The following is a 16,242-nucleotide window of genomic DNA, read 5'->3' on the forward strand; positions in this document are numbered from 1 at the left end:
TTGCGCAAATGTTTTGCGCTATTATTATCTATCTTTTTAACCCGTAATTGAAAAACGAAAAATGAACGGTTGTTGTCTTTTTAAAACGCAAAGTTGAACACCAAAATTTTAATGTTGAACTGGCTACACCAACTGATGCGCAAAAAAGTAAATATCGACGAATTTTCAGATTTTTGTTTTCAAAATATTCACAAATTAATATGGAAAACATGTCGATTTTACTGGTTTTCTAAGGCCAAATTAGAACCTGGAATTGATATTTTTCCCACAGTGCTGAATATAGCCTGTGTCTCTGGAACCACAGCCCACAGAAAGGTGAGTTATAGAATAATGATAATAAATGTGTCTGAAAAAACAGCGAGGCATTTTAATTGTTTATTAATAAACTATTGTTTTCTAAGTGTCGGCTAAAATCTCCATCTCCGCTGTTAAGCATATGCGCTTTTAGAGAGAAATGCACCTTTCATACGGATAACATCAGAAGGTATTAGCTTTCGATTCGAGTTTGTTTGTTTAAAAGTGGACATTTCAAGCTTTAGCCTACACAGGCTATATTTAGTTTCAGTTCTCGCGCTCCAGTTCACGGAGATCATGAAAGTGCGTAGGCTACTGATTGTTTTGTTTTATTTTACAAAAGCACAACGTTTTTTTGTTATTATGAGTTTACACAAATAAAAGTAGTTGCGAATAATGTATTATTATTTTCTGTATGACCAGAAATTATTGAGTATTTTAAGTTGTTTCCACTGTTGATAGGAAAATGCAAGTGTTCGCGCCGTGAAAAATTTGATGGAAACGCGGCTATAATAAGCTTGTCATTAAGTCACCTGCGATCGGTCGGATCACACCTGTAATTACCGCTTATGCCTATAGATGACGCTAAACACCACTAAACGGAGATTAATTTTTTCAAAGCAATGTAGCCTACAGTTTTAACAGTTTTACAGATGTTATCAGATGTTATCGCGGGCCGCCAGAAATGTTTCTGCGGGCCGCACTTTGAGAACCTATGCCTTAGACTGTAAAATTCTGTACGAACTGTGTATTTATTAATTAATTTTAAGATAATCGCATTATGCTAATCTATTATGTAGTACACTCTTCTTTCAAATATAAAACTCTTTCTGAGCTTCAGCTGAACAATTTTACATGTTCATGATGATAATATTATCATCGGAGCATATTTTTCTCATGATTATTTCTGCTGTTTCAAATGTGTTAAATTAAATACACATTTACAGCAATCAGAGAAAACTAATGTTAAAGAGTTAAGGGTAAAGAGCCCAAATAAAGCTGACACTAATCACGATTCTGGTGACTTTAAATGAAACATTTAATGAATCGTTAACACCAAAACCTGTTAATGCTCAATAAGAGCTTCTGTAGAGTCTGACAGAAATAAAGTCAATCTGGTTATTAATAACAAGTGAAAGCAGCATTTGAAAAAGACATTGAAAAAGAGACATTGTGATTGGCTGAAAAAACAACAACCGTTAATCTTTAAGTTTTCATGAATTAAGATTTAATTTATTTATTTGAATATATTGCTTTATTTATTTTAGAGCATTTTATGGGATACCATATAAAATATACCTATAATTTTCTTTCATAAAAACTGCCCTCCACCCAGTGCAATAATACAATAATACTGTATGACAGATGTGTCGCTTTTATTTCGCTTTTCCTTTTTTATTCAAAATATTCACAAACTTGCTTACCATGTCATCAATCAGCCTATCTGATATTCCGATTCTCAAATACGTGTAAGTGAGTGTGTTTGGTTGTTTAAAAACCTTTATAAATAAGCTTGATCTATAACATGATATGAGCGCCACAATGTTGTCCTGTCAGTCGGATTTACAGCACGTGAATTAATCAGTTTCTCCCGAAATAAATGCAAGAAAGTGGCCGGTGAACTGAGAAGAATAGAGTAAACTTTATAGTTACTTCCACTATGTTTGTCTGATATGAATAACACATGTCGGCAAATTATATTTGAATAGATTGTTATTGCTGCTTCCACAGACATCAGTGTGTATTTTACAAACTCCAAATGTATTGTTTTACTCGTGCTTATGTGTATTTAAATATCTGAAACCTAAAATAAACATTATGAGGTTGAAAACACTGCTTAGTTGTGATATATGACAGCGCTGAACGCGTCCGACTCTGGCTCAGCGCCAGCCAACGCGCGAAAGCACAGTTTGAATCTGGCAGTGATGCGACGTCTCAAATCGGTAAAATTAAATCTGTAAAATTATAGACGTAATGAGTGGCACATAACGTGAAGTAACATGGCATTTTATTTTGTTTGAAATTTAACTTGTCCAGTGGGACAACAAATTTTCTCTTCCACTTGTCCTACAAAAAAATCCACTTGTCCCGGACAAGCGGACAAGCCTTAATGTCGAGCCCTGACCTTAAATTAACCCTGTGTTCTTGTCCTGTGTGTATGCCCTCAAATGCTCTCCACAGAGTTTTGAGTGATGTTGCTGCAAACTGAAAAAATAATCACAATGTACAGTGCATCATGATCTCATGAGTATGTATGTATTTTACATAAAATTTGGTTCTTTGTGGTTCATAGTTCTAAGAGACCATGATTGTATCATTATTGCAGTATTGCATATAGCATTGCATTATTGTTATGTTTCTAGCATTTTATATGTTTGGCAGCAGTTCTTCTAATCCTAATTGTTGGAGTGTATAGCTTTTCCTTTCTTAACCATGTAGGAAGACACATCATGATCATATTCCAGGATGACAATGTCAAGATTCATCAGGCTGAAATTGTGAAAGAATGGTTGGGAGGAGCATGAAGAATCATTTTCACACATGAATTGATGCTCCTCTGAGTCCAGATCTTAAACTCAGTGAAAGTCTTTGGGATGTGCTGAAGGAGACTTTATAGAGTGCTTGACTCTTGCATTGTCAATACAAGATCTTGACCCAAAAATGTATGCACCTCTAAAGGGAAATAAATGTTGTAATGTTATTTCCATCAAGAAGTGCATCGATTTTTGGTGCACAATTTGAGCCTCATGAATCTTGGCATTGTCATCCTGGAATATGGCCATAATGTGTCTACCTGGTTAATAAAGGAAAAGCTACACACTCTATCAATTAGGGTTAGAAGAACTGTTGCCAAACAAATAACATGCTAGAAACATAACAATCACTGCAATAATGATCCAATCATAGACTCTTACAGTTTTTTACGATTGCTTACACACTAAAATTAAACTTTTCCCACAATTAGTAAAACCTTACACTCAAGGAGCAAAACACAAGGCTAGATTTGCACAACTGTAAGTACATTGTCAGCTTCACACTATTTGCAAAACATTACACACAGTGATTTGCAAAACACTAAACGCACTTGTATACATCAGACACAGAAGTATATCATGATGTCACTTCCTTGCAATTCCAAAGCACTGACAGTCAAATGACCACACCTATGAGCCAATCTGTTAAACACAGCCATCAGGTGCACAAACACATGATTGCTAAATTGTAGACACACCAATCAGGTTTAAGCACTATAAAAATGCAGCAGGTAGGTTCAACTGCCTTCAACCAAAATGGAAGGAGTCAGAAGAAGAGTGAGGGTAAGAGGAGGAGTACACAGAGGAGGAGTACACAGAGGAGGAGGAGGTAGAGGAAGTGGCAGAGGCCGAGCCACAGGTCGAGGAACACCTGAAGCAGGAGGAGAACGTGCACAAAGAAGAAGAGGACCAAACTTATCAAATGACATTCATGCAACACTAGTGGACCATGTTGTGAACCACGGACTGATGCTGAGGTAGGGCTGTACCAGAATATTCGAGTATTCGAATATTCGTTCGGTGGGTTGGTATTCGATTTTCAAATTTGACATTCGAATATTCGGTTTAAATTTATTTATTTTTTTTCACACCTGGCATCCCCCTAGAAACGGTTCCCATTCGCGCTTGAATGGGGCTGTCATGCGTTTTCTCAGATCGGATAGTTCTCTCTGATTTATCAATATGAACAATGAACACATAAATGTGTTTTTGCAAAACGGATATGAATCCGAACTTCAAATCCCGCGCTATAGGCAGATGTAATGGAGTGCACGTCACTAGCAACAGATAAGCTGCATTTTACTGATCGTCAGCTAAAATTTCTAAATCAAAGACCGCAATAGAGAGCGGCAACAGCCCTGGTAAGATCATTTCGGTTCTTTACTTTTAATGAAGTTGATTGTGTGTTAAAGCATCTGCGACCCACTTTCACTTTGATTTGCGATAGTTTGCACGTTGGCTTGATGAATAGATGCTGATCTGCGGTGACGTGTGCTGTAAGCGTCGTCATATCTGGTTATAACATGATATAGCCTAAAACACGCTCTCACACGGTTATTTTTTTAGCATTTTTGGGCGAAATACAATACTCTTATTTTAGAGCGCAGAACAGCGGAGTTTGTATGGGCAGAAGTGCATGCTTGTAGGCTATAAGCTGCGTTGCTTTGACATTGTGGAAATAGAATAGAAACAATATATTAGCCTACCCTTTACTGTGTCAGTAATTACTGTGCTGCTGATTTCAGATTTGAGAGTTATTTGTTACTCAGAAAAATATTAGGCTGTGTTTTGTATCACTAGTGCAGTGTCCGTTCTCGGAGCCCTGCGCGTGAGGCGCGCGCCCGCTTCCCGCTCGCGCTGTTCTGTATTAAAAGTTTATTAATTCTGAACGAGTCACGTCTCGCGTCTGTATTGCACCAAATGTGACACTGCACTCGTGAAGTCGATTGGATGAACGGTTCTAAATGCAAGATAAATAATCTAAATGCAAACAGACAGACGCATAGAGATTCCTGCCTTTATTAGAGAGAAGAATATGTTCAGCCCCCCTCCCTCCGAAGCTTCGAATATTCGATGTTAATTCCTATCGAAGCTTCGAAGCTCAAAAAATGGTATTCGGACCAGCCCTATGCTGAGGTAGGCTGGACTGAGAGTTCAGCCAAATCTTAGCAGATATACAGTGGCAATGGCATCTGTCATAAAGACTCTTCGACAGGAAAACAGGTAAAAGAAGATCTGTCTACAGTTACAGTAATCAGCTGCTTATTGTATACCATATCAGCACTTGTGATACCCCTTCCTGTGACATTGTACAGTAAGTTACATGTATTATTCTCTACATAGGATTGAGGGTCGGAAACGACAAGGAGGAAGGGGGCCCATATTCACGCAAGAACAAGAGAGAGAGATAATAAACATGGTTTTGGCCAAAAATGCTATCAGGCTCAGAGAACTACAAGCAAACATTATCGGTGACGGTGACCATGCCATTTTCAATAATGTCCATCAGGTCTCTCAGTCAACACTGGCACGCATCCTGAAAAGACATCAGGTTCAAATGAAACAACTTTATCGAGTGCCTTTTGAGCGGAATTCAGAGAGGGTCAAACAGCTGCGGCATGAGTATGTGGAGGTTTGTATTGTGCACTTTAGCACTGTGATGTTGCATACTGCACACATGACTTTTTTTACATTAATTGTATACTAGACCTATCCTGAACTACACAATCTTGTGCGCTTGCCGCGCGCCTACATTTGGAATAACGAATCTGCATGTGCAAAAACGCGTGAACGGCCACTTATGGCAACGTGACATTAGCCTAATCCAAATTATTTCCATATGTGTCTCTTTCCTCCTTTCTTATCAACAAGTGGATTTACAGCCACCACATCAGCAGCACTGCCGATCGCCATGTCTCAGTGCTTTAATAAAGAGGACGCGCAACTGCACGCGCTCAGTGCATGCGTGCATGCATGCGCATCAAGGAACCGGGTTTGAACGGGTCCTCGGTACCACCGGTACTTAAGAAAACTTGGTACCGTGACGTTTACATTTTTTTAGTACCGACTTGGTACCGAATTAACGGGTCTTTTGACAACACTACTTGTGATATTGATGAAATTCTCTGGCCAGATCCAGCTAGGCGAAGAGATAATGTATAGTATGTTTACTGTAGTATTTTCTGGACAATATTGTCAGTTTTTTTTTCAGATTATTTTTTATGTTTGTTGTTGTTGTTATTTACTGTAATTGTAACCTGTACTGGATACAATATTTTACGTTTGTCTGTTGTTTGCTGAGCTAACAGTGTTATGCAGACTACTGTAGTAGCATGAAAACTGGGACATGTTTTGTTGTGATTCTCCATGTTGACATGTTGACTGATTTGGGTATATGGAGAGAAATAAATGATATTTTCCTCAGTCTGCAGCATTGGTCTTGTGTAGTGTTTGGTGAACTATTGTATAGTTGCACTTTCTCTGTGTACTTCATTTACAGTACTCTAATCACTGAGAATTAGACTTGCTAAAAGTGTTTTAGGTTAGCAACAGCAGTGTGTAACTGGTTCAAAAAGATTGAAGTCATATGAAATGTGTGTGTTTCGAAACAAAATATTGTTTTTATGAAGTCGTGTATAGTTTTGACAAAAGTGTTCCATTTTGCAAATGATCTGAAGTGTTGTGCTACTTTGGTGTAGGGTTGTGCTAATTGTGTGTAGTGTTTTGACAAACTGGGCCCTGTTTTCAAAATGGTGCTAAAACAACTGAAAAAAACTGTAAGCATTAGCCTATTTAAATCCAAATAGTGACTTTTTGGGCTGGCCTCTGTGTGTGTGTGTGTGTGGGGGGGGGGGGGGGGGTTATTTTTTTAATAAAATTTGTCAGGTTGATATGCAGATTTTTGACTTGCATGAAACCAGATAATTTAGATGTTCTTAGATAAAGCACATTGTTTAAGACTTAACTGTAAAAAACAGTCAAACATACAGCCTGTTGTATAAAACAGTAGTTTCAGCATTTGAGTTCCCCATTACACTATATCAAAGATTCCTAATTTTGTTTTAAATAGGTTTACATGCATCCAAGATCAAAAAATACTTTCATTTTCATTACATTATCGTGTAAATGAACAGCCAGAACGCAATAAAAGTTTTCTGTTTTCAGTTGAAAACGGTGTCGTGTAAGCGGCCCCTAAGTTAATAACTAATGATTTTTACAACGGAAATGAATCAATTAAAAACTTACTTCTAGATCTGCAGTAAAGCCAAAACAATCTCTATTCCATTAATTTCCTATTATCACTGTAAAGCTGTTTTGAAGCAATCTGTATTGAAAAAAGTACAATATAAATGAAGGTGACTTGACCAAATGTTAGATGTTCTCTACACCAAATAGTTATAAATTGAACAAAACCATATAACCTCATAACAATTGAATAACTCCCACTAACAAGTTTATCCAATTTTACCCGCATACATACAGCACAACTCACATAAAGCAACACAATAAATAGCAAATCGCAAGTGCTTGATTGTTTATATCTTTGCCAAATGTAAAATATACTATTATCGCCCATCTCTAAACAGCTAAATGTGGACAATTAATAATATAACTTAGTTATTATTTAATAACTAATTAAATAATTAATATAAACACTAAAATCATGAATTTCTGTAAAGCTGCTTATGAAAATAATGTGTATTGAAAGATGTGTATTTGATTGGAGAGATCATGTTCTTCATACAAAGGACATGTTTAAATGAAAAACCTATTGAATAACTAAAGCTAGGGTCTGTGGGTGGCCGTCAGCACAATGCTATGCTTTTTTAGTCTGAATGAGTTATGGGACAGTTGATGGATTATAACTTACACTCATTAAACCTATTGTGGCAGCACATAAATTGTATTCTTATCTTACAAAGCAAACTGGACAAAGTGATGATTCCAAAATCCCTAGACTTAACCCCCTGAGGTCGGCTATCGCGCCGGCGCGATAGGCTCGTTTTTTTCCCTATCAGTGAAAAAAAAAATGTAAAAAAAAATATTACTTTTTATCTTATATGCTTGTGTTATACATCAATCGATCCTGTTAAGTGTGTATTATTTTTGTGTATACTCACAATAAAAACAAAGTGTTGTGCTTTTCGCCAAATAAAGAAAAATAAACATGATGCGAATTCTGCCTCCTCTCTGTCATTCTGAAACGCGTCCGAAAATGATCTGTAACTCAGCGAATACTTCTCACACAGACACGTGAGATATGTCTTTATGAAGCTGGCATTCTCTTCTTTTAAGTGAAGTAATTAATATAAAAAACAAATGTTTTTAAAGGGGGGGTGAAATGCTATTTCATGCATACTGAGTTTTTTACACTGGTAAAGAGTTGGATTCCCATGCTAAACATGGACAAAGTTTCAAAAACTAAGTTGTACGTTTGAAGGAGTATTTTTGTTCCAAAAATACTCCTTCTGGTTTGTCACAAGTTTCGGAAAGTTTTTTTCGAGTATGGCTCTGTCTTACGTAAGATAGGGCGGAATTTCCTTATATGGGTCCTAAGGGCACTTCTCCGGTAAGATCGCGGCCGCGCGCGCACTCTTAGACCAGAGCAAGAGAGTGAAAGCAGTTCGCCATCAAAGCGCCCTGCCCGGCTTTTGGGAAGTCAATGTCACCAAAGAAGTGTGTTTTTGGTTGCCAGGGAAAGACAACCCTGCACAGATTCCCAAAGAACCCAGCGTTAAGGAACCCGTGGATGGAGTTTGTTTTCCTGAGCATAAACGGAGTAGTGTAACTGTTAGACTGTTTGTTCCCTGCATTTCGACGATGATTGTTTTATAAACAAAGCCCATATCGACGGATTTGCAGATCGTCTAATGCTTAAGGATCGAGCAGTCACAATGATAAAGGTTCGCGGTCGTGCGTTGGAACCGGACGGTGAGTAAAACTGTTTGTTGAACAAATGTCTCTGTGTGTTGTCACTAGCTTGGCGCGTTAGCACAGCTAAGCTTTGCCCACAGGGCCCGCCCCCAGCTGCTCGTTTTTTTCCGGAAAGACTCGGTACAGTCTATCTTTCTGTTAAAAATTTAATAAAACAAAAGACTTTTTGGAGATATGAAGGATGCAATATTACTCTATAGGTACTCAAGATTAACAGGAGATTGAGTGAAAATGAGCATTTCACCCCCCCTTTAACTCATGTAATCCGTTTGAAAGCAAGGAGAGGTGCCGTTTTTTTCCTTCTCCCTCATTATCTCTAATAAGCTGAGGCCGCCCCGCCCCCGGCGCTATTCACATGGTAAATAGTTTAGGTAATCTCTGCTTCGCACACGCCCCCCGATCAATGCCTTGAAAACACGAAGTTTCATCAGATCAGATTCACTGATAATTCATCGTGTTTAGAGAGGATGGCTCATTTCTCCGGTAAAGACACCCTTCAGATGATTCTGGACAGCGAGGAAGAAATCACCTTTTCCTCAGAGGAAGATTGTAATTCAGACGAAGAACGGCAGCATTTTCAAGAGCGAATTGATCCCGCAGAGGATACAAGTTCAGAGTAAGTTGTTTACTGTTATATAATTCCTTTTCTGATAATATAGAACTTTATATATATTTAATTTCTGAATTTTTAGACTATATTTTCCCTAGTTTTGGCTAGCTTTTGACAACTTACAGGAACGATTGCCTTACAATATCCCTAAAATCCGTGGAACTTATATGCTCAAGTGTAAACTTTTTTTTAAATGTGATATTGCTCTTTAAACATATTTGTATATTAAATATATTTCACTCAGTTTTGATTAGCTTATGACACTGATTCATGCTAAAATACTGCATTATGCATAATGTTGATGTTTGCGAATATCTGCTTATAGGTTATATGTGGTTTAGTGCAACTATATTTCAGCCTCCGGTAAAATATGTGATACTGTCTAAATACATTATATTTTTATATAAATGTTCTGGTTTTGGTTGGCCTATGACAGTATTTATCATGCTGCAGATGTTTTTGAATACAGACTGTGTGTTTAGTGATGTGTCGTTCGCGAACGATCCGTTTATTGCGTGCTTCACTAAATGCGTGCGGTCTATATGGCCCATCAATGGTCCATAACCATCAATTGCTCATCAGTTTACTTTGAATAATGTATGCTAACAGTTTTATTTTTATTTTATTTTTTTAGGAATGTGTCTGCTTCAAGCTCTTCTTCTCCAGCACCCCGCAGAGGGGCACGCAGGTGTCGGTCAGGTCTCAGTGCGATCGAGAATCATACTGAGTAAGTACATAGACGTAATATTTTACAGATGAAATGTAGCCTAATTGTGTTTACATCATAATAATATAAAAGTAGCCTATACCTATTCTTGTGTGAAATGACAAAAACCGTTGTCTTTTTTTATCCATGGCCATTAGTGATTGATAATGATAATACAAGTTCTTTTATTGTGTTATCAGACAAAGACATTTCCATGTCCTGCACCTGTGACTGCCTACAACAAACACATGGGGGGTGTTGACCTGTCTGACCAGCTGATACAGTACTACACTGCACAACACAAAACCATGAAGTGGTACAGAAAGATCTTTCTACACTTCTTGGACATTGCTTCCACCAACTCTTTCATTGTGCACAAAGAGCTACATGGTAACTTGTCCCATAAAGAGTTTATGGAGCAACTTATAACAGAGCTCTGTGGTGTGTCAAAGAAAACAGCACCAAAACGGACCAATAGTGACCATGTACCGGTCCCAGGAGCTGAGCTGACATCAGATGACAGGGATGCTGCCACAGTTGGTCGCCGCAATTGTGTGCATTGCACAGCAGTGCGTGGTAAAAGACAATTAACACCATGGAAATGCCAGGCATGCAATGTTCACTTATGTCTTCAGTTAAACAGGAACTGTTTTCAGGAGTGGCATAAAGATGTGTGACTGTGTTCAGATGTGTGTGCTCTGCTGACCAACTTCCACTAACCACCAGCCTTCAGAAATCATTCTGATATGATGACTATTTTTTTAAATCAATGTTGGAAACTGTTGTGCTGCTTAATATATTTTTTTTATAACCTGTGATAGTTTTTTCAGGATTCTTTATTTTGCTCACATTTGATTTGCTTAGAGCCCGCATCAACGGGGCATGAGCATTTACTGTGAGATACCTGCCTTTACTTTTGTTTATCGTTTATCATTGCTTTGTTTATAGCAGACTGGTTATTTTTTTATTTTGCTCACATTTGATTTGCTTAAAGCAAATTTAGAACATTTAGTTCCTCCACATAGAGGAATTACAATAAAACAGATTGAAAAACAAAACCTTTGAATCTCCTCTACTTTGTTCAGGCTGCTTCACTTGATGGCCCATTAGCCATTGGGGGGGGTGTCTATGTCACACCCCTGGTCTGAATCTCATTAATATTGATAGGGCATTACCACTCCCACGCATAAACCTCTTCTGACAAAAAAACTGACTTGCAAAGTTTAAATCAATGTATTGTTTTATTTGAACGATTAGGCAGGATGATTTTCACATCATTTTGAAGAAAAAACAATATGTGACATCATCCATTAGTCAAAAGTCTTGTTTACACATATTTAGTATGTGTTTTGTGGTCTCATTTCAGCAACTTTCATTTTTATTTTTTTCAATAACCACGCATAAACATTATTCTCTTAAAAATTCTAACATACATGCATGTTGGTCGCATATTATGGTAGCCCTGTTTGTGCTATATAGAGTGAATTTACATCTTTGTCATTAACATGTTTATAAATAACTGAAAAAAGCACAAATGTCAGAGCATGTCAGAACACCTCCAGGGCCCAGAAAACCCCTCAGACCCCAGAGGGTTAAATTGTGGACCAACATTTCAACCATTTTGACATGAACTTTGACACAAGAGAAAGAGATAGAAAACAGACTCAACATAGCTCAGATGCCTTCAAAAACAATGCTAGACAAACCAGAAAAATCTGACCCACAACAGGAGGATGCTGAAATATCTACATACTTGGGACAAAAATGTCAATTTTAAGTTTATGAAGATGGAATGTTTTTGTTAGTACACCTGTTTTTGACAAACGCATTTCAAGACTCTGAAATTTCAAGACTCTGTCTAGCTGTTTTTTAATAAACAATAGGCATGTTTCCATTACAGATTTGCGCAAAACTTTTGCGATTTTTTCTAAATGTCGACAAAAAACTATTGCGAAATGGTGGCGTTTCCATTAACCGATGTTAAGCGACTAAAACTTCATTTTTTTTCTCTCGCAATAAGTTAAATCATTCCAAAAACCATGGCAACGGACATTGGTAGGTAAATGTACTATATCTCAGCCACTGCACTAGCCATTATTATTAATCAAAGGAGATGTAGACCTATGTGTGTTTCCAAGCATTAATGGTAAGGAACGACCCTTATTATACTTGTGAGCGGCACATATGAGGAGTTTCTGGGTGTTTCTCCCTCATATCTGCTTCGAGGTCTTGATTGTGGCATTTGAGGTTTAGAATCCATTATTCCTGTAATTCATTTGTTTTATATGAATTTAATAAAGAACTGTCTCGTATTCTGTCCAAACACACCGCGTCATCTACGTCAGGTGACCTATAAATGCGCAAAAACTGTTTCCATTGCAGATTTGCGAAATATTTATTTTTCGAATTGCCTGAAAAACCACCTCATGAGAGTGTAAAAACTTTTTTGCGATAAATGGGAGTTTTTGCGAAAATTACGTGTTTCCATTAAGCGTATTTTCAATTTGCAATTTCAATTTGCGCAATTTGAAGGGTAATGGAAACGCAGCTAATGACATCTTGTGAGAACTTTGAATAGGAAACGTGTTTGATCAGTGTGTGGTGTCATTATTCAGGGCTTTCTCAATGCCAAATAGCCATTTAGACAAACAGACTAGTCAATTATAAAAATATGTACATAAACATAAACTTGCACATAAACTTGTAAAATGTTCTAAATTTTTGTTAAGAGACACAACAATAGATACATGGCTCTTGTAGTCTATAGTCTGAGGTACAGGTGATGACTCTAGTCATAACAGTGCTAGAAAAGCTGTTTTATTGTGTTACAGCATCTACCAGTAGGGGATACTTGAACCTTTCTAACCAGTCGTCTGGTGCACCTCTACAAGTGTAGTTAAAAAAAAAAAAAAAAAAAAAAAAAAAAACCAAAGCATGGTAAATTATTTTGACTGAATTTATACTATTCTTGTATTCACTGAACCAATGATCAAAAGACATCATCTAACCAACAAAACTGCCATAATATGGAATAATAATGAAGTACATCAAAGTTGAATTGTATTGAGTACTGAGTTAAACATTTGCTTTGGCTGTGAGAAGTTTGACTCCACAGTTTCTATGCAGAGCAGAGGTGATGTCTTACCTTCACCCATTGGGACGTCATGGGCCGTGCTATGGGATTTCTCTGGCATGGCACTGAGGCCTCACTCCTGTAAATCAGAGTAAAATAAGATGTGAACATCTCATGCAAATTCACTCTCTGACAGTAGGTGGTGTAGCATTTCTATATAGCATTTCCTTAGTTACCGCTCTACACAAAGAAGAGCTGCGCTTAAAAACACTACTTTAACAGGCATTATATGGAAGTAAAATGAAAAGAAAATGTCATCAAAACTTTTATGAAGACAGTCAGTTATAGTTAAAGAATAGTGTCTCTTTAATGGAAATGTGGCTATTGTCATATAACAGGAAGAAATAACAAGGCTTAGCCAATCCTCAAAGCCAACAATGTGCATGTTAGATCCTTTAACCAGTAAGCTACTGAAAGTGGCTTTTCCTGTAATCAAAACCTCTTCTCAATATTATTAACTCTTCACTTTCCTTAGAGAATGTCACAAAAAGTTGGCAGTAATAAAACCCCTATAGACCAACTAATTATAGATCAATCTCAAATCTGCCATTTATATAATAAATATTTAAAAAAAACTTTTCACAACCATCTTCATATCTGCAGAGAAATTATCAGTCATGATTTAGGCCCCACAACACTACAGAGACTATACTTGTTAGTTACAAAAAATGACCAACTCGTATCATCTGATCGCAGCTATATATTCCTTCTATCGTTAGATCTTAACACTAATACCATAGACAATTTTGGATAGGCTTGAGAATCACGTCAGCATTTGTGGGCAGGCATTTGCATGGTTTAGAACCAATCCTTTTTGTTTGTGTAAATGAGGAGATGTAAGATCAAACACAAGTTTATGTATGGAGTGCCACAGGGAGCAGTATCAGGCCCCATGCTTTTTTTCACTGTTCTTCCCCTGGGGAACATTATCAGGAAACATGAAATTAGATTTCATTGCTATTCTAACACCACCCAGCTTTTTATTTCTACATGACACAATGAGGTCATGACTCTTCAATTCTCCAAGTTAGCAGAGTGTATTGGTGGAATCAATCATAGGACTAAATGCCACTAAATAAAAGATGCTAGAATATGATATGTTGCTCAATGGTTGTACCCTTGTGTCATTCTTTGCAGATAAGAACCTGGGTATTATGCTTGATCTGTCTTTTAATGGTCACATTGTTAATGTTTATAGAAAGGCCTTCATTCATCTCAAAACAAAGCTAAACTATGACACACAGGGTCCTGTGTCTGATGCTGAAAACAAATTAATGCATTAATAACCTCCAGACTAGATTATTGTAATGTGCAACTGAGTGGATGTCCTGTTGGCTCTATAAATAAGCTCCAGCTGGTTCAAGAAGAATCAAGAAACATGATCACATCAGCCCAATATTATCATCTCTACATTGGCTACCAGTGCGGTTTTGTATCAGTTTGAAATTTTTGCAAATTGCTTACAGAGCCTTGATCGGCCCAGCTCTGCAGTACTTATGCAGTCTTTTATGGTGTTATAATCCATCACAGCCACTACAGTTGCAAAATTCTGGTCTGTTGATAGGAATTTCAAAATCCACAAAAGGAGGTAGATCCTTTTTCTACCTAAACTCTGGAATAGTTGTCTTAGGATTGTTTAAGACTCAGACACACTATGTCAACATTATATTTAATTTCTTCTTACTGAGCCATTTGTTAAGGACTTAATTGATTAAAGAAAATATAGAGAAAGTTGTTTCATAGCAACATGCAAGCAATAACTGCACCAACAGCAAGCTTAGGCCTATGATGGACCTATGAAAATAAACCCATTTCCTTTGGTTCAGGACAGACTATAAAACAAAAAGAACATTAGGATCCCACACCCAGATACCATTTCCTTAGAAACAAATGATCCTGCCAACCAGTATACCCTGTCATTTATCCTTTCATGTGGTCATTTGTTTGACCTGTGCAGCAATGGTCAACAGTCAGCATATGTATTTATGTCACCATTGCCAAATGAGATTTGAGCCATATGGAAGTAAAGGAACAAACCTTTCACACGTACAAATATTCTAGCTGACCCCCTAACGTGAGTGTAAGGGGACCATTATTTTAGAAGGCATCACCTGATTAATTCCATGGTGACGCATTCAGGAGCCAATAGCGCTGTATGACATATATCGCTTTTATTTCACCCCCATGTTAGTTTACACCGCAATTCAGAGAATCGGATCTGTAAACATTATGTGGTTGAAAACAATGAAGACACTGATATCAAAGCTGACAGTTCACCATTAGATTTTTGCATTGCAATGCGCCTCTAATAACTTTTCATTGTTTATGGCTGCCAGGTAGCATTGCAAATTGTAATATAAAATTCAAATGATGTGCATTCAAAGACGTGTGTATATTCACGGGTTGTACACTCCTGAACAAAATCTTAAGACCGGGGGAAACATTGCAAGTATTCGCATTTCGCGCTGGTGGATCATAACCGGATTGTAAGTACTGCTTCAGAATGCCAAAAGAAGAAACAGGAGCAAGAGACAAAAAATAGAGAGTAGGCAATTTATTGAAAACTGCATTTAAACTCAAACAGGCTGTTCATCAGCTGATCAAAAGTTTAAGACCATAGCCCAAAAATAAACCCACAACAGAACTAAAAGTGTCAAAAAGGACTCAGTAGTGAGTAGCCCCACCGTTCTTGTTGATCACTTCAAACACTCGCTTCGGCATGCTTGATGCGACTGTTTCCTGGAGGCTGCTGGGAACGTTGCTCCATGTGGTGAAGATGGCTTCACGAAGGGCATCCACGGTCTGGAACTGACGTCTGTTTTTGTAAACTTCCCTTGCCATCCATCCCCAAATGTTCTCAATGGGATTTAGATCAGGGGAACACGCAGGATGGTCCAAAAGAGCGATGTTACTCTCCTGGAAGAAGTCCTTCGTCAGGCGGGCGTTGTGAATTGCAGCGTTGTCCTGTTGAAAGACCCAGTCATTACCACACAGACGGGGGCCCTCAGTCAAGAGGGATGCCCGCTGCAAC

The 16,242-nt window shown here is 37.7% G+C and overlaps 1 protein-coding gene across 1 annotated transcript in view; it reads right to left on the bottom strand.

Moving 5' to 3' along the window:
- The window catches only part of LOC307154161 (pleckstrin homology domain-containing family G member 3), a 466,245-nt gene that overhangs the window by 376,791 nt on the left and 73,212 nt on the right, over nt 1-16,242 (bottom strand). The window contains exon 2 of the mRNA XM_079898929.1: nt 13,224-13,290. Coding sequence (XP_079755055.1) covers nt 13,224-13,272 — 49 coding nt within the window. The 5' untranslated portion in view covers nt 13,273-13,290. The remainder of the gene's footprint in view (nt 1-13,223; nt 13,291-16,242) is intronic.

The sequence above is a fragment of the Squalius cephalus genome (genome assembly GCF_949319135.1).
Source record: "Squalius cephalus genome assembly, contig: scaffold_42, whole genome shotgun sequence".
In the NCBI taxonomy this organism is placed as follows: domain Eukaryota; kingdom Metazoa; phylum Chordata; class Actinopteri; order Cypriniformes; family Leuciscidae; genus Squalius; species Squalius cephalus.